Source organism: Nerophis lumbriciformis, linkage group LG04, assembly GCF_033978685.3.
Source record: "Nerophis lumbriciformis linkage group LG04, RoL_Nlum_v2.1, whole genome shotgun sequence".
NCBI lineage: Eukaryota > Metazoa > Chordata > Actinopteri > Syngnathiformes > Syngnathidae > Nerophis > Nerophis lumbriciformis.
In genome coordinates, this window is record NC_084551.2 from 33,415,152 (window position 1) to 33,437,500 (window position 22,349).

General features: G+C 40.9%; 1 protein-coding gene across 6 annotated transcripts in view; it reads right to left on the reverse strand.

The window, feature by feature from the left end:
- fhod3b (formin homology 2 domain containing 3b) overlaps positions 1-22,349 on the reverse strand; it is a 255,607-nt gene that overhangs the window by 228,777 nt on the left and 4,481 nt on the right. The window contains exons 1-2 of one of the 6 annotated variants that reach the window (XM_061953235.2): positions 19,628-19,651; positions 19,267-19,325 (exon numbers count right to left, since the gene is read on the reverse strand). The exons of the other annotated variants lie outside the window; for them this stretch is intronic. Of the exons in view, the coding sequence (XP_061809219.1) occupies positions 19,267-19,272 (6 nt within the window). The 5' untranslated portion in view covers positions 19,273-19,325; positions 19,628-19,651. Of the gene's footprint in view, positions 1-19,266; positions 19,326-19,627; positions 19,652-22,349 lie in introns of those variants that run through there. 6 annotated transcript variants of the gene reach the window in all.

Below are 22,349 nucleotides of genomic sequence, written 5' to 3' on the forward strand. Positions count from 1 at the left end.
ATCACTTTGTCAACAAATGCGTGAGAAAATTGTCCAACAGTTTAAGAACATTTCTCAATGAGCTATTGAAAGGAATTTAGGGATTCCACCATCTATGGTCCGTAATATCATCAAAAGGTTCAGAGAATCTGGAGAAATCACTACACGCAAGCGATGATATTATGGACCTTCGATCCCTCGGCAGTATTGCATCAAAAAGCGACATCAGTGTGTAAAGGATATCACCACATGGGCTCAGGAACACTTCAGAAAACCACTGTCAGTTGGTCGCTACATCTGTAAGTGCAAGTTAAAACTCTACTATGCAAAGCCAAAGCCCTTTATCAACAACACCCAGAAATGCTGCTGGCTTCGCTGTTGCCCAAGCTCATCTAAGATGGACTGATGCAAAGTGGAAAAGTGTTCTGTAGTCTGACGAGTCCACATTTCAAATTGTTTTTGGAAACCGTGGACATAGTGTCCTCCGGACCAAAGAGGAAAAAAAGCATCTGGACTGTTCTAGGCGCAATGTTGAAAAGCCAGCATCTGTGATGGTATGCGGGTGTATTAGTGTAAGAGGCATGGGTAACTTACACTTCTGTAAAGGTACCATTAATGCTGAAAGGTACATACAGGTTTTGGAACAACTTATGTTGCCTTCCAAGCAACGTTATATTGCTTATTTCAGCAAGACAATGCCAAGCCACGTGTTACAACAGTGTGGCTTTATAGTAAAAGAGTGCGGGTACCAGACTGGCCTGCCTGTAGTCCAGACCTGTCTCCCATTAAAAATGTGTGGGGCAATATGAAGCCTAAAATACCACAACAGAGACCCTGGACTGTTGAACAACTTAAGCTGTACATCAAGCAAGAATGGGAAATAATTCCACCTGAAAAGCTTCAAAATTTGGTCTCCTCAGTTCCCAAACATTTATTGAGTGTTGTTAAAAGGAAAGGCCATGTAACACAGTGGTAAAATTTCCCCTGTGCCAACTCTTTTGCAATGTGTTGCTGCCATTAAATTCTAAGTTAATGATTATTTGCCAAAAAAAATTTTGTTCCTCAGTTCAAACATTAAATATCTTGTCTTTGCAGTCTATTCAATTGAATATAAGTTGAAAAGGATTTGCAAATCATAGGATTCTGTTTTTATTCACGATTTATACAACGTGCCAACCTCACTGGTTTTGGGTTGTGTATGTTGTGCTGTGCAGAACCCTGATTAAAACCCCATCAAACAAAACTTTATGACCTCGAACAGGGAGGATGAGAAATCAGTGACCTTGGGACATTAGTCATGTGACAGTGACCAAATGCCCCACACTTAGTTTAGATTCACGTCTCATCTGCCCTTGACCCCAAAAGGGCTTCTTATCAGCTCCTGTCAGCAATTAATGTCAGATCTAGGAGCAGCATGGCTGTCTGTCTCTTATCATATTGTCACACAACATGGTTCTGGAGAGCAGGTGAGAAGTGTCTGGTCTTTAGGGCTTTTCATCAGCTGGTTTGCAGCGTTAAAGTCACATGACTCAGGGTGACTCTAAAGCGGAGATATGAAACCCATGGGCATGATTTTCCAACAACCAAATATCACGCGGTAAACAGCATGTGCCATCTATAAATTAGTGTGTACTAGTAGGCGTGTTGTAACAATTAAGGTACTGTGGAAAGTATCACCATGGAGACACTCATTGACTGCACATCATGCTCCTACCTGTGGTTGTCTTGCTATGTTTTCAAACAAGCAGGAGACATCTACCACTTTTTATGGGCATTTTAGAAGCAGTCCTGCCGTGCATCTACAGGTACAATGATATTACTTTTTACTGTAGAGAGGCTACACTTACTCTGCTCAAGACGCAACAAATACTCACTGGAATTTTTTTTTTCACATAAGAAATATTTTAATAATGTGTATTCCATGTGAAAAAAACCGAACGGCATTTAAAAAATACCATTGTGTTAGATGTAAATATAAACGGAATACAATGATTTGCAAATCCTTTTCAACCCATATTCAGTTGAATATGCTACAAAGACAACATATTTGATGTTCAAACTGATAAACTTTTTTTTTTTTTGCAAATCATTAACTTTAGAATTTGATGCCAGCAACACGTGACAAAGAAGTTGGGAAAGGTGGCAATAAATACTGATAAAGTTGAGGAATGCTCATCAAACACTTATTTGGAACATCCCACAGGTGAACAGACATATTGGGTACAGGTGGGTGCCATGATTGGGTATAAAAGTAGATTCCATGAAATGCTCAGTCATTCACAAACAAGGATGGGGCGAGGGTCACTACTTTGTCAAGAAATGCGTGAGCAAATTGTTGAACAGTTTAAGAAAAACCTCTCTCAACCAGTTATTGCAAGGAATTTAGGGATTTCACCATCTACGGTCCGTAACATCATCAAAGGGTTCAGAGAATCTGGAGAAATCTCTGCACGTAAGCAGCTAAGCCCGTGACCTTCGATTCCCTCAGGCTGTACTGCATCAACAAGCGACATCAGTGTGTAAAGGATATCACCACATGGGCTCAGGAACACTTCAAAAACCCACTGTCAGTAACTACAGCTGGTCGCTACATCTGTAAGTGCAAGTTAAAACTCTCCTATGCAAGGCGAAAACCTTTTATCAACAACACCCAGAAACGCCGTCAGCTTCACTGGGCCTGAGCTCATCTAAGATGGACTGATACAAAGTGGAAAAGTGTTCACATTTCAAATTGTTTTTGGAAACTGTGGACGTCGTGTCATCCGGACCAAAGAGGAAAAGAACCATCCGGATTGTTATAGGCGCAAAGTTGAAAAGCCAGCATCTGTGATGGTATGGGAGTGCATTAGTGCCCAAGACATGGGTAACTTGCACATCTGTGAAGGCGCCATTAATGCTGAAAGGTACATACAGGTTTTGGAGCAACATATTTTGCCATCCAAGCAACGTCACCATGGACGCCCCTGCTTATTTCAGCAAGACAATGCCAAGCCACGTGTTGCATCAACGTGGCTTTATAGTAAAAGAGTGCGGGTACTAGACTGGCCTGCCTGTAGTCCAGACCTGTCTCCCATTGAAAATGTGTGGCGCATTATGAAGTCTAAAATACCACAACGGAGACCCCCGGACTGTTGAACAACTCAAGCTGTACATCAAGCAAGAATGGGAAAGAATTCCACCTGAGAAGCTTAAAAAATGTGTCTCCTCAGTTCCCAAACGTTTACTGAGTGTTGTTAAAAGGAAAGGCCATGTAACACAGTGGTGAACATGCCCTTTCCCAACTACTTTGGCACGTGTTGCAGCCATGAAATTCTAAGTTAATTATTATTTGCAAAAAAAAAATAAAAAGTTTATGAGTTTGAACATCAAATATCTTGTCTTTGTAGTGCATTCAATTGAATATGGGTTGAAAAGGATTTGCAAATCATTGTATTCCGTTTATATTTACATCTAACACAATTTCCCAACTCATATGGAAATGGGTTTTGTACATACCATTGTTCTGAGTAAGTTTACCTGATTAAACATGTATCTAACATTCCACACCACAGCATAATAAATGTGTGTACAATGATTCTGGCTGATATCGTATCGGATTAACATCAGTATGGGCCAAAACTCAAAACTCTACAATAGAAATGAAAAAGCTGTATCGAGACACCCCTACTGAAGTTTTATTTCCAATAACTAATGGCATTTGGAGGATTCAATGTGATCTGCAAAGTATATGACTAAACATGTCCTCATTCAATGGTGGAGCAGTTTCAAAAACTTTGTAGAAAAACGAATTTTTCCTGAAAAAAGGCAATAACGATGTTGAGTATCATTATCAGATTTAGAGATGAAAGAAATTACAGAATGTAAGTTTATTTTAAGAGGTTGCAACAAAAAAAAAATCTAACTAATTTCGTAGAATGGCCTATAAAATCAAGGCCAAAGGTGTTTTGTTTTTTTTACTCAAAATGTTTTTTTTCTTATCAGGCATTTTCTATATTTGACCATTTTTCTTATTTTAGGTCATATTTATGTGAAAATCTGGGCTATATTACTTGAAATAAGCAAAAATAATTTGCCAACAGAAGAATAAATATTGATCTGATTGTCTTTAACATATGAAGAAGAGCACGAAAGAAATAGCAGGAAAAGTTATGATCATATCATTTACATTATCCTGGAATGTTTGCCAGAACCATGACCTTGAAATCCCACTTGTTAAAGACATTTTAAAAGGACTGTATTAGGGGCAGAGTCAACATATGCACAGGACTGTGATCCTATTACCTCCCTGGGGGTGACAATCGTATTACGATTACTGTTCTTACCCCAAAGTGGGCAATAGAAAGAGGCAGATACAGAGAAGGGAACTAAACAAGAAAAGGGATGGGAGCGCTTTTCAAGACATACACACTAAAGTAAGACTGACTATTTATTTGTGCCTAAAGACTAACTTTAGCTAATCAGTGAGTGACAGTCGCATGGAAGATGTGACAAAGAAGACACTAAATCACCGAACAGAGGGAACGTTTTTGGGCGTCTAAGATGCTTCTGCTGCTCTGTAATAGCTCCAGTTTGGTATGATTATTATGGAGAATTATTGCATGTATTGACTAAATAGAAAACTGGGCAGTTTGATGTAACGCTAATGATTTGAACTCAGCTTTATACACTTTTAAACATATTCCGTCTTACTATGTACAAAACCCAAAACCAGTGAAGTTGCACCGTCATACTTGCCAACCCTCCCGAATTATCCGGGAGACTCCCGAATTTCAGTGCCTCTCCCGAAAATCTCCCGGGACAACCATTCTCCCGAAAATCTCCCGATTTCCAGCCGGACAACTATATTGGGGGCGTGCCTTAAAGGCACTGCCTTTAGCGTCGTCTCTCACCTGAAAAGGAGACTATTATATATGTCTCCGTTATCCATAGGTTTATCTATAACCCATAAAGTAGGCAGGCCAGAGCTATTTCTCAGCATGTGTTTATTCCAGCTGGCACGTTAATACACTGACACACAACATCCGGATTCCCATCATGCATTGCTTCAAAACTATGGCAAGTTGTAATATCCAAAATTTCCAGCCGGACAAACAATATTGGGGGCGTACCTTAAAGGCACTGCTTTTAGCGTCCTCTCACCTGAAAAGGAGACTATTATATATGTTTCCGTTATCTATAGGTTTATCTATAACCCATAACATGGTGGCCGAATGGATATAGTCACTCATGAATGGTCAGAGAAGCACAAGGCGGCGGCAACGCAGTATTGTGGGCCACCTTGCAAGCAAAATTCTGTTCTCATTTGCGGATGTTTTCAACAAATCCGTGAAGGATATGTTCCCGGATTCAGAGATTGCTCGCCAGTACTCAAATGGCAGAACAAAAGCTACTCCAATAGTGAAAGGTAAGTGTTATTTTTTTTTTTAAGTAAGCAACAAGTACAGTACAATTAGTAGAACAACTCATCATTACTGTTTACTGTAATATATATATATATATATATATATATATATATATACACACACACACACACACACACACACACAGGTAAAAGCCAGCAAATTAGAATATTTTTAAAAACTTGATTTATTTCAGTAATTGCATTCAAAAGGTGTAACTTGTACATTATATTTATTCATTGCACACAGACTGATGCATTCAAATGTTTATTTCATTTAATTTTGATGATTTGAAGTGGCAACAAATGAAAATCCAAAATTCCGTGTGTCACAAAATTAGAATATTGTGTAAGGGTTAAATTTTGAAGACACCTGGTGCCACAAACTGATCAGCTGATTAACTCAAAACACCTGCAAAGGGCTTTAAATGGTCTCTCAGTCCAGTTCTGAAGCCTACACAAACATGGGGAAGACTTCAGATTTGACAGCTGTCCAAAAGGCAACCATCGACACATTGCACAAGGAGGGAAAGACACAAAAGGTTATTGCTGAAGAGGCTGGCTGTTCTCAGAGCTCTGTGTCCAAACACATTAATGGAGAGGCAAAGGGAAGGAAAAACTGTGGTCAGAAAAAGTGTACAAGCGATAGGGATCACCGCGCCCTGGTCAAGATTGTGAAAAAAAACCCATTCAAAAATGTGGGGGAGATTCAGAAGGAGTGGACAGCTGCTGGAGTCAGTGCTTCAAGATCCACCACCAAGAGACGCTTGAAAGACATGGGTTTCAACTGCCGCATAACTCGTGTCAAGCCACTGTTGACCAAGAAACAGCGCGAAAAGCGTCTCACCTGGGCTAAGGAAAACAAGAGCTGGACTGCTGCTGAGTGGTCCAAAGTCATGTTTTCTGACGAAAGCAAATTTTGCATTTCCTTTGGAAATCGAGGTCCCAGAGTCTGGAGGAAGACAGGAGAGGCACAGGATCCACGTTGCCTGAAGTCTAGTGTAAAGTTTCCACCATCAGTGATGGTTTGGGGTGCCATGTCATCTGCTGGTGTCGGTCCACTCTGTTTCCTGAGATCCAGGGTCAACGCAGCAGTCTACCAGCAAGTTTTAGAGCACTTCATGCTTCCTGCTGCTGACCTGCTCTATGGAGATGGAGATTTCAAGTTCCAACAGGACTTGGCACCTGCACACAGCGCAAAATCTACCCGTGCCTGGTTTACGGACCATGGTATTTCTGTTCTAAATTGGCCCGCCAACTCCCCTGACCTTAGCCCCATAGAAAATCTGTGGGGTATTGTGAAAAGGAAGATGCAGAATGCCAGACCCAAAAATGCAGAAGAGTTGAAGGCCACTATCAGAGCAACCTGGGCTCTCATAACACCTGAGCAGTGCCAGAAACTCATCGACTCCATGCCACGCCGCATTAACGCAGTAATTGAGGCAAAAGGAGCTCCAACCAAGTATTGAGTATTGTACATGCTCATATTTTTCATTTTCATACTTTTCAGTTGGCCAACATTTCTAAAAATCCCTTTTTTGTATTAGCCTTAAGTAATATTCTAATTTTGTGACACACGGAATTTTGGATTTTCATTTGTTGCCACTTCAAATCATCAAAATTAAATGAAATAAACATTGAATGCATCAGTCTGTGTGCAATGAATAAATATAATGTACAAGTTACACCTTTTGAATGCAATTACTGAAATAAATCAAGTTTTTCAAAATATTCTAATTTACTGGCTTTTACCTGTATATACCGGTATAAGAAATACTTTAATTTCAGTGAATTCTAGCTATAAATATACTCCTCCCCCTTAACCCCGCCCCCGGCCACGCCCACCCCCTCAATCTCCCGAATTTGGAGGTCTCAAGTTTGGCAAGTATTGTTGCACCTCAACTTTTTTGCCACTTGTGGCAGCTTTTTTTAAACATGTTGCAGGCATCAAATTCCAAATTAGCTAATATTTGCAAAAAATAACGTTTTCCAGTTCAAACGTTAAGTATCTTGTCTTTGCAGTCTATTCAATTGAATATAAGTTGAAAAGGATTAGCAAATAACTGTATTCTGTTTTTATTTACGATTTACACAACGTGCCAACTTCACTAGTTTTGGGTTTTGTAGTCGTATCAGTCATACTTGCCAACACTCCCGATTTTTCCGGGAGACTCCCGAATTTCAGTGCCCCTACCGAAAATCTCCCAGGGCAACCATTCTCCCGAATTTCTCCCGATTTTCACTCGGACAACAATATTGAGGGCGTGCCGTGATGGCACTGCCTTTAGCGTCCTCTGCAACCTGTCGTCGCGTCCGCTTTTTCTCCATACAAACAGCGTGCCGGCCCAGTCACATGTTGTATGCGGCTTCTACGGACACACGTAAGTGACTGCAAGACATACTTGGTCAACAGCCATACAGGTCACACTGAGGGTGGTCGTATAAACAACTTTAACACTGTTACAAATATGCGCCACACTGTGAACCCACACCAAACAAGAATGACAAACACATTTCGGGAGAACATCCGCACCGTAACACAAAAACACAACAGAACAAATAACCAGAATCCCTTGCAGCCCTAACTTTTCCGGGCTACAATATACACCCCCGCTACCACCAAACCCCGCCCCCCACAACTCAACCCCCCTCGCCCCATCTCCCGAATTTGGAGGTCTCAAGGTTGGCAAGTATGGTATCAGTAACTACAACTACTTTTATCCACAAACATTATATAGCTAGCAAGAGTGATACTAATTATCCACTTATAACAGAGAATGGTTGTTACAGGTCCTCTTTAGCATCCCCTGTGGTACAGTTTGGCATTGCAAGGTGGGTAACCACTCTGGCGAATAGAAAAGTGCACTTGTTGCCATAAAACTGGTCGTAAGTCAAGCATACTCTAATATTATTAATTTGAAGTATATAAACATACTGAACTGCATCAGATTGTTGTCAACCATCTGTCAGAATCAGATTTATTGGCTAAATATGTTTTTCACACACAAGGAATTTGACTTGGTAGATTGCGCTCTCTTTGTTCAATGCAGGAAACAAATAAAAACAACAATTACGAGAGAGCACAGAGAACATTCGGTGCTTGTGCGGCACTATATTCTCCTTTTTACAAGCCAGTGTATCGTTCACATCATCAACATTAGAAACTTTTACTTAAAGGTGAATTGCATTTTAAGGGAATTTTGTCTATCGTCCTCAATCCTTATGTCAGGCAAGAACATGCATCTTCCCCTAAAAAAAAAAAAAAAAAAAAAAAAAAAGAGTAAAAAACTGCTAGTAAGAGGTGGCTAACAATGCAAGTAATGGGGATACGATCTATTCTGCCCTCTGAAAACCTCCGACAAGGTTGGCTTTGCAATATAAACAATAGACGATATTAATGGCATACATTTAGCCAACGGTAGAGCTTTTAATACTATTGTTATATTTTGCTAACCCATGTTAAAGGGAAACTGCACTTTTTTGAAATGTTGCCTATCGTTCACAATCATTATGAAAGACATGGCGATGGATGTTATTTTTTTTGCATTCTAAATATTAAATACATCCGATCAAGTGTATTTTCGTGTTGTCTTCGCCAGTTTTGGGTCTTAAATGGCTGTCAGAGTGTAGCAACTTATCAGAATACGTCCTCGTTCTTCTACTATTCAGGTGAGATGCACATACTTGCCAACCCTCACGATTTTCCCGGGAGACTCCCGAATTTCAGTGCCCCTCCCGAAAATCTCCCGGGGCAACCATTCTCCTGAATTTCTCCCCATTTCCACCCGGACAACAATATTGGGGCCGTACCTTAAAGGCACTGCCTTTAGCATCTTCTCTCACCTGAAAAAAAGACTATTATATATGTCTCGGTTATCCATAAGTTTATCTATAACCCATAAAGTAGGCAGGCACGGAGCTATTTCTCAGCGTGTGTTTATTCCAGCCGGCACGTTAATACACTGACACACAACATCCGGATTCCCATCATGCATTGCTTCAAAACGACGGCAAGTAGTAATGTCCAAAAACATAACAGAGACGAAGCAGAAGAACGAAGAAGAGACAGTCATGGCGACGACGAGTAAGAAAAAGAAGTGGGACGGCGTGGCGCAGTGGCCGTGCGCAACCCGAGGGTCCCTGGTTCAATCCCCACCTAGTACCAACCTCGTCATGTCCGTTGTGTCCTGAGCAAGACACTTCACCCTTGCTCCTGATGGGTGCTGGTAGCGCCTTGCATGGCAGCTCCCTCCATCAGTGTGTGAATGTGTGTGTGAATGGGTAAATGTGGAAGTAGTGTCAAAGCGCTTTGAGTACCTTGAAGGTAGAAAAGCGCTATACAAGTACAACCCATTTAAGTGCGCTTGCAAGTTCCAAAATGATTGGAAAAAATAATTTCAGTTCATCCAGGACAGCTGGAAGGGGAAGGGGTATGCTGCCTGCACATTTTGTAGATCAGAATTCTCCATTGAACACGGTGGTCGAACGGATATACTCATTCATGAACGGATTATTTATATTTATATATATATATATATATATATATATATAGAAGAAATACTTGAAAATATATACACTCCCCGCTACCACCCCCTCCCCTACCTCAACACCCCCCGCCCCATCTCCCGAATTCGGAGGTCTCAAGGTTGGCAAGTATGGAGATGCATGATGTATGATCTAGAATATCCTTACTGGGAGCAAAGAAGCGAGGAAGCAGCATACCACTCGATGATGTAAACATAGGCAGACACAGAAGGGATCTTGGCGCCGCTATAAATAGTTGATCTGCGTTAGTGCTTATAATAACAACATCACCAATACTTGGTTAATATTCAAGTCACGTTATGTGAACGGAGTATTGTTGGCGGTTTTTAAATGGTTATTTTTTTAATTTTTTGAGCGAAATAGACAACCTTCCATTGGCTCCGCTGTAAGCGTACTTTCATTTACGTTTATCTAATATTTGGAATGCACTAAAAAAAATCCTTCATCGGTCATGTCTTTCATAAAGATTGTGAACAAAATTCTCAAAAAAGTGTAGACCCCCTTTAATGACACAATCGTGCTGTGTCCCGCAGATTTGACAACGACTAGCAAACAAACGCATCCTCAACGCACCATAGCCTTCTCGCGAGCGGCTAATTTCCCTCCACAGTGCAAAGCCACTTCTAAGTCAACAATCTTTGCCTCTATTGGGTCAAAAAAAACGAATATTCGTAAAAGTTGTCATCTGGAGGACAGGGAATAGCTAAATATGCTATGCTACACATTGTGGGAGGATATGCTAATCGCTAACTGCAAAATAGAACTCTGTAATGTAAACAAAGGTGGGCGAGATGCCAGTAATTTCAATATAGTATCAGAATATGGTCGATACTACAATGGTTAGATTGATATTTTTTATTATTACAAAATATTTTGTTTGTTAATTGTTACAAACTCAGAAAACAAGTCCCTGGACACAGGAGGACTTTCAGGGTTAAACCAAAGGATTTAAATCAGAGCCAACAGTAAGAAATAATTGTAATATTTAACTGATATTGTTACATCACCAGCCTACCAATCTGAACAACCTACATCTCCTGGCTGGCATTGCCCCTGCAGACGTGAGACGGGAAGTTGCCAGCCGAGTAGAGTTCACAAAAGCTACCGGTGATGAACGCCACCTCCTCTATGGACGTGAACCCTCAGCCCAACGTCTGAAGTCAAGGAGAAGCTTCCTCAGCAATGTCCAGCCCCTAACAACATCTCGGGAAGAAACCAGACTCCAGCTATGGATACAAAAATTAGAGAAAGACCCCCTTCCTATTGACATAGGAATCCCCCCTTCTGAAGACCTGCCCCCCGGGTCAGAAACACCATGGGTCCAGTGGAAGACACTAAACCGCCTGAGAACAGGAACAGGGCGATCAAAAGCTGCTATGGCCAGATGGGGCTACAAAACCGGCCCAACCACCTGCGAATGCGGAGAAGAGGACCACACGATGCAGCACTGCCTTGTCGGTCCTCTGCTACCCAACCAGTGCAGCTTAAAAGATCTCGCAGAGTTCAATGACAATGCAAAAGACTGTGTAAAGAAATGGGAAACTGTCATATAACCACATGCTTCAAAGACAGAGGAAAAGATCACCATCCTGTCTTTTGGTCTGAGTATAATTGTGATCAAAAATGTAATAATTTAATAATCTTGAACATTTGAAGTATCAGTATGATGATTATATACGCCAACATTAATGTAAGGTATCCAGTATTACATTTTTCAGAACTGCACATAAAAAATGTTCACTATTTAAAACACACAGAAAAAAGAAAGAGGTCTGTTTCTGACTCACATGAAGATTGTGAATTAGGATTTAGTTTGTTTTAAAAAGTGCATTTGCCCTTTAAGGCTCGTGTGTGTCATACTTGCCAACCCTCCCGGATTTTCCGGGAGACTCCCGAAATTCAGTGCCTCTCCCGAAAACCTCCCGGGACAAATTTTCTCCTGAAAATCTCCTGAAATTCAGGCCGAGCTGGAGGCCACGCCCCCTCCAGCTCCATGTGGACCTGAACTGTTTTCACGTCCACTTTCCCACAATATAAATAGCGTGCCTGCCCAATCATGTCATAACTGTAGAATGATGGAGGGCGAGTTCTTGGTTTCTTATGTGGGTTTATTGTTAGGCAGTTTCATTAACGTCCTCCCAGCGCGGTAACAACACACAACAACAGCAGTCACGCTTTCGTCTACCGTAAAGCAGTTCGTCTGCCGTAAACAGCAATGTTGTGACACTCTTAAACAGGACAATGCTGCCATCTACTGTACATGCATATGTGAGAATAACATCTACATGAAAAATAGTGACAGAGAATAGAACAAGGATGGACAATTCAACCCTTAACTCAACAATGAGTAGATGAGTGTTATGTGTGTGTATATGTGTAAATAAATGAACACTGAAATTCAAGTATTTCTTATATATATATATATATATATATATATATATATATATATATATATATATATATATATATAAGAAATACTTGAATTTCAGTGAATTCTAGCTATATATATATATATATACCGTATATATATATATATATATATATATATATATAAATAAAATACTAGTACATGTACTGTAGTTTTAGAAATGATCAACGTTTGTGGCAGATTCCAGGTATTCCCATGGGTCCAGTGGGCAGACGTAAACAATGGCATCAACAGTAATGAGCGTTTACTCAGCTGTGCCCCCACCCAGGATTTGAACCCCTGGTGGCCCTAAGTTGTGACCGAGTCCAGAGAGGGAACCTCAAGTTGTACGCTCACACACTGAGCCTTAGCCTCTCCCTTCAACCACCGTGCTGTGGTCCACTGACCAGGCAGACTAAAAATAAACACTATGCAATTTAACGTTCAAAAGTGCTATCTGTCTGAACTGTGCTCATTGGAATGGGAAAGAGAGAGTTAGCCAATAGAGGATGCTAAACAAGCCATACGGTACTTTATTCCTACGACATGATTTAGATGAATGTGACATTGTCGATCCACTTATGACAAATTGCAACAGTAATTTTCATGAAGAAAACAGTTGGCTCACAGTTATTGGACTCGTCTGCTGTGAGACAAAAGTCCAAACGGCAAAGCCGCAACTGTGCATAACAATGTGTACCAAGTATTTGAAGGCCCTTTGACAGGCACCGAGGAGGAACCTGTATTTTACAACATTTCACATAACTTCTCATTATGGGGACTCTATAATTTCTAGTTGGAGGGGGGAAAAGCAGGAAAACAATGTGTCCAAGAATTGAAATTGGTAAAGTGAGAGTCTGTCTCCTAAGACCGAACAATATTTTCCCTTAGTTGGATGTATCCTGCACACCAGATCCATGGCGACGAGGCCCAGTGTTTTTGTTTGCCATTATCTTAAAGAATGTGCACGGTTATGAGCCAAGTGGTGACAAACCAGTATGTCTATGAAGGCCAATTAGGAGCGTGAGGGGCCCCGTTAATAAACAAGCATTGTGAGAATTGTGAGGAAAAAGGTTTGATAAAGCCAAAGATCCATCATACCATGCTGTAACTAATCCATAGCTCTAACTGATTTAGGACAGCACAGCAAAGCAGAGTCCGTAGGTGCCATCCTTCATCAAACCCAGTCATACACACACACATGTTCAAGACACACATATGCATGCACATCTCTGTCCAGTGCAGAGATTGCAGAACGACAGTGACTAGAACAGCTCAGCACGTCAGCCGTTTTGGGTCCCTGGACACCATGTGTCAGCGGCATGCTATTTCTAGCTAACAGAAGTCAAAGACAACAGGTTTCTTCTCAGAAGTATTCCCCATCCAGGCTATCCTTGGTTCTGATGCGTCTACAAATCTTCACTGCTGTCAACTTCACAACACTTGGTTCTTATAGCGCATTTGTTAATAAAACAGTATAAATAGGGATTAACAATAAGAACATTTCATATCACAGTTTTTATGACCGAAATCATCCCGGTTATCGCGGTATTGTTGCATGTGATCAAAAAGTACTGAAATCTTTTGACCAAGGTTTTGCATGTTTTGTGTTTCACTGATAGTCTATTAATTTTAGCATTTTGTTTGTTAGTTTAGTTAAGTTTATTATTTATTCGGTCAAAAACAAAATAAACCGTTTTACATTCATAAATTGACAATTTTACAGACCGAAAGGGTTTAGGCCAGGTGTGTCAAACATACGGCCCACAGGCCGGATCAGGCCCGCGAACAGGTTTTACCCGGCCCGCGGGATGAGTTTGCTAAGTAAGTACCGTATTTTTCGGAGTATAAGTCGCACCGGAGTATAAGTCGCACCTGCCGAAAATGCATAATAAAGAAGGAAAAAAACATATAAGTCGCACTGGAGCCCGGCCAAACTATGAAAAAAACTGCGACTTATAGTCCGAAAAATACGGTAAGTACATTTTATTTATAAAGCGCTTTTCACAGATAAAATCCCAAAGCGCTGTACAAAACATAGGTAAAGTAAAACAATTCGATTTAAAACAGGGGCAACATCATAAAAAGGATACAAATGGGATTAAAAATTATAGTTAAACGTTGCATTAACTAAAAGCTTTACTAAAAAGAGAAGTTTCCAAATGTTTCTTAGTTTCTTAAAAGTGTTAACACCGTCAAGATCACAAAAGGACTGGTGCAAATTGTTCCAGAGCCTGGGCGCTATAGCCTGGAATGCCAGGTCTCCATGGATTTTAAAACAATTTTTCGGGATCTTTAGAATACCCTGGCCTGAAGACCGGAGGCTGCGCCCTAAAGAGTTGGGCCATAGCAAGTGATGTACTGAGGGGCCCCACCATGCAACACAGAATGTCAGGACTAAAATGTTAAACTCAATGCAGAATTTAACTGGAAGCCACTGATGACTGAATAAAATGGGGGTGATACGGGCTGTTCTGGGCGGTATAGCTCGGTTGGTAGAGTGGCCGTGCCAGCAACTTGAGGGTTGCGGGTTCGATAGCCGCTTCCGCCATCCTAGTCACTGCCGTTGTGTCCTTGGGCAAGACACTTTACCCACCTGCTCCCAGTGCCACCCACACTGCTTTAAATGTAACTTAGATATTGGGTTTCACTATGTAAAGCGCTTTGAGTCACTCGAGAAAAAGCGCTATATAAATATAATTCAATTCAATTCTGGGTGCACCGGTCAAAAGTCTGGCAGCCGCATTTTGTACAGACTGAAGTCTCTTTAGCGTTGACTTGTTGAAAAGGGTGAAGAGAGAATTGCAATAGTCAATGCGAGACGAAATGAACGCGTGAATGATCATGACTATACATCTGAGCCGAAATTTTTGAATGGAAGAAACTGCTGTTCTAAATGTGTCCACTAGATGTCGCAATAACAATTCTTTGTATCTTTGTAGATTATGCTACATATGTAAAAATAAACCAGTGCACCAGTTGAGGAAAATGATCAAACTACATAAATAACATGCTGTAGTTTGATTTTTAATATTTTTTTGCCTTGATAGACTGAAAATTAACACCAATGAGATGACTGATGAACATTATCACATAATTTATTCAGAAAGTATAAATAATGACAAATAAAGATAGAATACTATTAACCGCAACATGTAAGTGTAAAAAAACCCAGAGCAACATTATGATTTGTACATTTTCAGAATGTGCTTGTTCTATTTTTAAACAAAGAAAACAATCTGAAATTGTTTTTATTTTGAAGTTATCGTGCCGTGATTTTACCAGTCCGACCCACTTAGAAGTAGCTTTTTCTCAATGTGGCCCCCGATCTAAAATGAGTTTGACATCTCTGGTGTAGGCTGAAGTTGAGCACTTATTTCTCCTGACCCTATAAACAATATCAAATACAAGATGTAGTAAAACCAGGAGACATCGGCCTCTGATCTTGAGCTTCATAGAAATATGACATTTCCTTTACACAACATATTATAAATACACCTTGTACACGACATAAACACTGTTCAAATATATACACAGTAAAGACATAGGCAAACAGTTGTGAAATATCCCTATACACGTGTTGGTTAAACATTTATACCAATAATATACTACATACAAACACTTCCATTATTATTTATATCCCACATTTAGTTTTGTAATTAACATTGATCATAGTATTAATTACTGGTTTTGTGAAGGCTAAGCTCTTATTGTTTTTACTGTAACAATTATTTTATTCAAAAGTTTGAAGAAAATAAAATCAAATATTTAAATTGGGGTATTGCCTTTCTTAAAAGGGGAAATACGTTAATGTCTCATGGGATAGGATGGACTTTCATTTATCCCAAAATGGGGAAACTACATTGTTGCATTGCAGATTTTTACATTCTGTAACAGAAGTGTAATGAAATCAAAAACAGAAACCTACTACATATTGCTCACTAATATCTATAGATAAAATATCCACTAAAACAAAAACACTAACATTGGTATTGCACACCAAGTAAAAAGTTCACAGTAATCACATAAGTGCATTGTTAAGTCTTATGGATGTGGGTAGAAAGGAACTGCTGTGGATGTAACAGTCTAATGCTGTAGGAGCTACTCAGGGCCTCCACAGTGTTGTTCTTTGAGTGAGAGGGATTGGACATTATGGATGTCAACTTGGTCAGCATTCTTCTGTCAGCCATCTCCTCACTGCTGTCTAGTGGAAAGACTAGGACAGAGTCAGCTCACAGTTGATTAAGTCTGTTCCTGTCTCTGACCGTACTATTGACCGCGGAAGCCACCATAGTGTGAAAAAGTGCACAGCAGTGACCCGCACACCCCAAAGGACCTCAGAGTTTACATGTTATGATTTAAGCGAGCCAGCTGGCGCCAGTTGAGTTTATCAAAGTGCAGTTGTCCATCACGGTTTTTTGATATATATATTTTTTTAAACCAGTAGTACTAACCTTTGGGAGTTTTACCGTGGTTATTATTACCATGTATCATTACATCCTTAAGTACAATATTTGAAAATCCGTTCCAGAGTCAAACCGTCATCACACCTGCATTAAGGGGACAGGTGGTAGCATAGGCATTCTTAACTAGCATACAAGTATAAAAGTAAGATAAACCAGGTTTTACTTGTTCGAAGATCCATCCATCCATTTTCTTCCACTTATCAAGCAGAGAAGCCCAGACTTCCCTCTCCCCAGCCGCTTCGTCCAGCTCCTCCCGGGGGATCCCGAGGCGTTCCCAGGCCAGCCGGGAGACATAGTCTTCCCAACGTGTCCTGGGTCTTCCCCGTGGCCTCCTACCGGTCGGAAATGCCTTAAACACCTCCCTAGTGAGGCGTTCGGGTGGCATCCTGACCAGATGCCCGAACCACTTCATCAGCTTCCTCTCGATGTGGAGGAACAGCAGCTTTAGTTTGAGCTCCCCCCGAATGACAAAGCTTCTCACCCTATCTCTAAGGGAGCCACCCTCCGGAGGAAAATCATTTCGGCCGCTTGTACCCGTGATCTTGTCCTTTCGGTCATAACCCAAAGCTCATGACCATAGGTGAGGATGGGAACGTAGATCGACCGGTAAATTGAGAGCTTTGCCTTCCGGCTCAGCTCCTTCTTCACCACAACGGATCGATACAGCGTCTGCATTACTGAAGACGCCGCATCGATCCGCCTGTCGATCTCACGATCCACTCTTCCCTCACTCGTGAACAAGACTCCGAAGTACTTGAACTCCTCTACATGGGGCAAGATCTCCTCCCCAACTCGGAGATGGCACTCCACCCTTTCCCGGGTGAGAACCATGGACTCGGACTTGGAGGTGCTGACTCTCGACGCAGCTCGCTTTTTTCTACTTCTTGTGTTATTTTCATTGTGGACTTATTGAAGCAGAGTAAAGCATGTTGTGCTCAGCAGCCTAACTACAGAGCAACCAATTGCAAAAAGACACCAAGCTGACTGTGCTGCCTTCTTTCACTGACTGTTGCCTTAAAAAATACGTTCATTGATCAATGACAAAAGATGCAAGTGTACGGCTGTTCCAAGTCACTTGTCCCTCTGCACGTGTATGATCATCATATTCCTCCTTGTTGCCATTAGCAGTACTCATCTATTATGATCACAAAAAATACACGCTGAAAGGCAAAACTATATGATTATATTTGAAATTGAGCATGAATACTAGGGTTAGGCAATATAGATGACATGATATAAAACATTTGTCAGACGATAGAGCTTTATTACTATTGTGATAATGCATGTTGACACATTCAGTGACAAGCAAAGAAACACATCAACACTAGGGCTGCAACTAACGATTAATTTGATAATCGATTAATCTGTCGATTATTCCTTCGATTAATCGATTTATAATCGGATAAAAGAGACAAACTACATTTCTATCCTATCCAGTATTTTATTGGGAAAAAAAGCATACTGGCGTCATACTTATTTTGATTATTGTTTCTCAGCTGTTTGTAAATGTTGCAGTTTATAAATAAAGGTTTATTAAAAAAAAAAAAAAAATTATATATTTTTTTTTAATAAAAAAAAAATTAAAAAAAAGCCTCTGCACATGCGCATAGCATAGAGCCAACGAATCGATGACTAAATTAATCGGCAACTATTTTCATAGTCGATTTTAATCGATTTAATCGATTAGCTGTTGCAGCTCTAATCAACACAATGTAGCATTCTCACTAGCTCGCTAGCGATCAGCATCCCTCTACACAGTGTGAAGCTGCTTCCAAGTCACTAATTCTCACCTTTATGGCGGCAAATAAACGGTGTTTCTTACAAGTATCACTGCAGGACGAGGACAGATGCTACACTACACACAGTAGGACAGGCCTGGGCAAGTTTTTTGACAAATTTAGAGAAAAACATGTTACTGGGGGCCGGTATATCTGATTTTTAAAGAACACTAATACAAAACCTCACAATAATGTCTGAATGCAAAACACGTTATGACAGACCGCCTTAAAAAACGGAATGTAATTTTACGTTTTTTACTGAATGAGACACCCAGAATGTACATGAAAATAAAGAATGTGGGATTTACAATATTAACTATGACCGATAAAACACTGAATATTGACAACATATGAACGTCACACCCCCTCTCGATTGACATATTTTACAAACAAACAAAAATGCAACAAACACAGCGAAATATGAACGCGAAGGGTTAAAAAAACAAAAAAACACCTACAATCTGGTATATCACTAAGCTTTAGAACTTTGCTGTAAAAATCTACTTCCGCGTCTGTCCCTGACACCCGCATTTCAGGCTGGCTGCTCTGGAAACACTCTGTGGAAACACTCCCCACCCACACTGCTTGGTGCCTCGTCTGAGCTGCTGTGACTTACATTACCATAGTAACTAGTACATCATGCAAAAGTACAGAGTTCAACCATTTAAATACTTTGTATAGTTCAAGACTTACCGTCATTTGAAAACATCACTGCACATCATAATGGCAGCAGCAGTTTCAATCCATAAGATCTAAAAAAAAATATTGGGGAATGAAAAGCTCAACGGGCCGCATGTGGCCACCAGAATACGCGGTAGAAAATGGATGGATAGATGGAGCTTGGCATTGTTGCCGTGACTAAAGTACGCAAAGACGAGAGGTGGCATGCAGGCACAATAATATTTGAATAATGACACATAAGGTAGCACCAGCGTGGACGAAACAAAGGTCCACAGGTGTGTCAAAAAACTAAACAAAAAGCCAAAAACAGGAACCAAGGCACAAGAAAGAAAGAAAACATGTGTAGAGGAACAAGGAACAACAAGCCGTGTACCACAGAGAACAATGAACCAGCACTGTCTGACCAACATTGCACCTGATTAACAAACAGGGACAGGTGTGTCTCCTAAATGCCAATCAGGAGACAAATGAGAGAAACAGCACTCAGGCAGAAGTAAAGTCGCTGGGAGTGGAGACAAACAGGAAGTAGAATGAAAAATAAGAGCGCTGGACAGGAACTATATAACAAAACACAGGGAAACAATAAACACGAATCCAACCTGTCATGACAAGAGCTTTTGAATGTAAACAAAGGTGGTGATGATATCAATTGTGACTTTTAATAGTATCGTTGTATCGGGATAATGCATTGTGATGACACATTCTAGCTGTGTCCTGCACATTTAACAGCAACAAGTGAACAAATGTGACCTTCATGTACTGTAGCATTCCTGCGTCACTTCTCAGTCAGCAATCCCAACCTCCTTGGTTAAAGTACCAATAATTGTCACACACACACTAGGTGTGGTGAAATGTGTCCGCTGCATTTGACCCATCCCCTTGGTCTCCCCCTGGGAGGTGAGGGGAGCAGTGAGCAGCAGCGGTGGCCGCGCCCGGGAATCATTGTTGGTGATTTAACCCCCAATTCCAACCCTTGATGCTGAGTGCCAAGCAGGGAGGTAATGGGTCCCATTTTTATAGTCTTTGGTATGACTCGGCCGGGGTTTGAACTCACAACCTACCGATCTCAGGGCGGACACTCTAACCACTAGGCCACTGAGTAGGTTTGTGGTAAATAAACCAAGTTTCTTACACGTACCATTATCACTGGAGGACCAGGAATAGCTAAACATGCTACATTACACAACATAGGGGGATATGCTAATCGCTAAGCTGGAGCTCTTGAAAGTAAACAAAGGTGGGTGGATTGATACAAATATTGACAGTAACTAGGGCTGGGTATCGTTTAAAAATGTTCGATACCAGTACCAATACCATTACCCTTAAAACGATACCGATACCAACTGAGTACTTCATTTGATATTAATCATGTGAAAATAATGCAATGGGTTGCGTAATTGTCACCACTCCTCCCCATTCAAGATTTTTACACAAATGCATTTTGAAAGTGCTCAAATATTTATTAAATAACTGTACAAACATGTACAACAAAGTATTATTTCGGCTGTGTATTTAGCGAGCCAACTAAGCTCGGCGTTAGCTCACATGCCTCCGACATGCCCAAAACGATTTGCTTGACAATACATGTTTTAACACACAAAGAATTAGTACTATAGTAACCATTTATAGATTACCTGAAGTTATCGACGGTCGAGCAGTGTCCTGTTGAGATGACGCCGACGATGCTGGTGTTGTAGACTTAGACTTAGACTTCCTTTTTATTGTCATTCAAGTTTGAACTTTACAGTACAGATAAGAACGAAATTTTATTACATAAGCTCATGGTAGTGCAGGATAAAAAAAAGCAATAAGGTGCATATATAAATAAATAAATATATATAAATAATATATAAATATATACCGGTATGTATAAAATAAATATATATAAATATATATAAATAAATAAATAGATTACTGTACAGATAAATATATTGCACTTTTTCACATGCGTCCACGTTTATGGATGTATGTTATTTTGTCTTTTTTATTCCAGCGAGTTAATCCATTTTGGGGGGAGTTGAGGGGATAATTTAATTCTGATGCGTTCAAGAGTCTTACGACCTGAGGGAAGAAGCTGTTACAGAACCTAAAAGTTCTGCTTCGGAGGCTGCGGAACCTCTTTCTAGAGTCCAGCAGTGAAAACAGTCCTTGGTGGGGGTGGGAGGAGTCTTTGCAGATTTTCTGAGCCCTGGTCAGGCAGCGGCTTTTTGCGATCTCCTGGATGGGAGGAAGAGGAGTCCTGATGATCTTTTCCGCCGTCCTCACCACTCTCTGGAGAGACTTCCAGTCTGAGGCATTGCAGGCTCCAGTCCAGACAGAGATGCTGTTGGTCAGCAGGCTCCCTATAGTGCCTCTGTAGAATGTGGTGACATTCAGGACCAGGTTGTTAGTTCTGCACCAGTCAACCAGATGTTTCACCTCTTCCCTGTAGTCCATGTCGTTGTTGTCACGGATGAGGCCCACTACTGTCGTGTCGTCCGCATACTTCACAAGCCGGCTTTGTAAACACAGTACAGTTCTCCCCCCTTAAGTTTGCTCCGGGCTTGATGAGGTGTTTAATCATATTGCTAGTATAATAATCTTGCCGCATTGTATGCCTTTATTTGCACCTGGCGCCACAGGCATGTCGTACAACCATACTTTTGACCGTTTTGCTGCCGGCATTTCAGAATGATGACCAGCTAATTCTGCACTGCTTCAGTTAAAGTGAAAAGTTAAAGTACCAATGATTGTCACACACACACACACTAGGTGTGGTGAAATTTGTCCTCTGCATTTGACCCATCGCCTTGTTCACCCGCTGGGAGGTGAGGGGAGCAGTGAGCAGCAGCAGTGCCGCGCCCGGGAATCATTTTTGGTGATTTAACCCCCAATTCCAACCCTTGATGCTGAGTGCCAAGCAGGGAGGTAATGGGTCCCATTTTTATAGTCTTTGGTATGACTCGGCCGGGGTTTGATCTCACAACCTACCGATCTCAGGGCGGACACTCTAACCACTAGGCCACTGAGTAGGTCAACCCGCTTTACCGCCATACAAACTATTGTTGCTGTGGTGGACCAATCACATGCCCATTCAATCGAAGAACGCTTGCAGT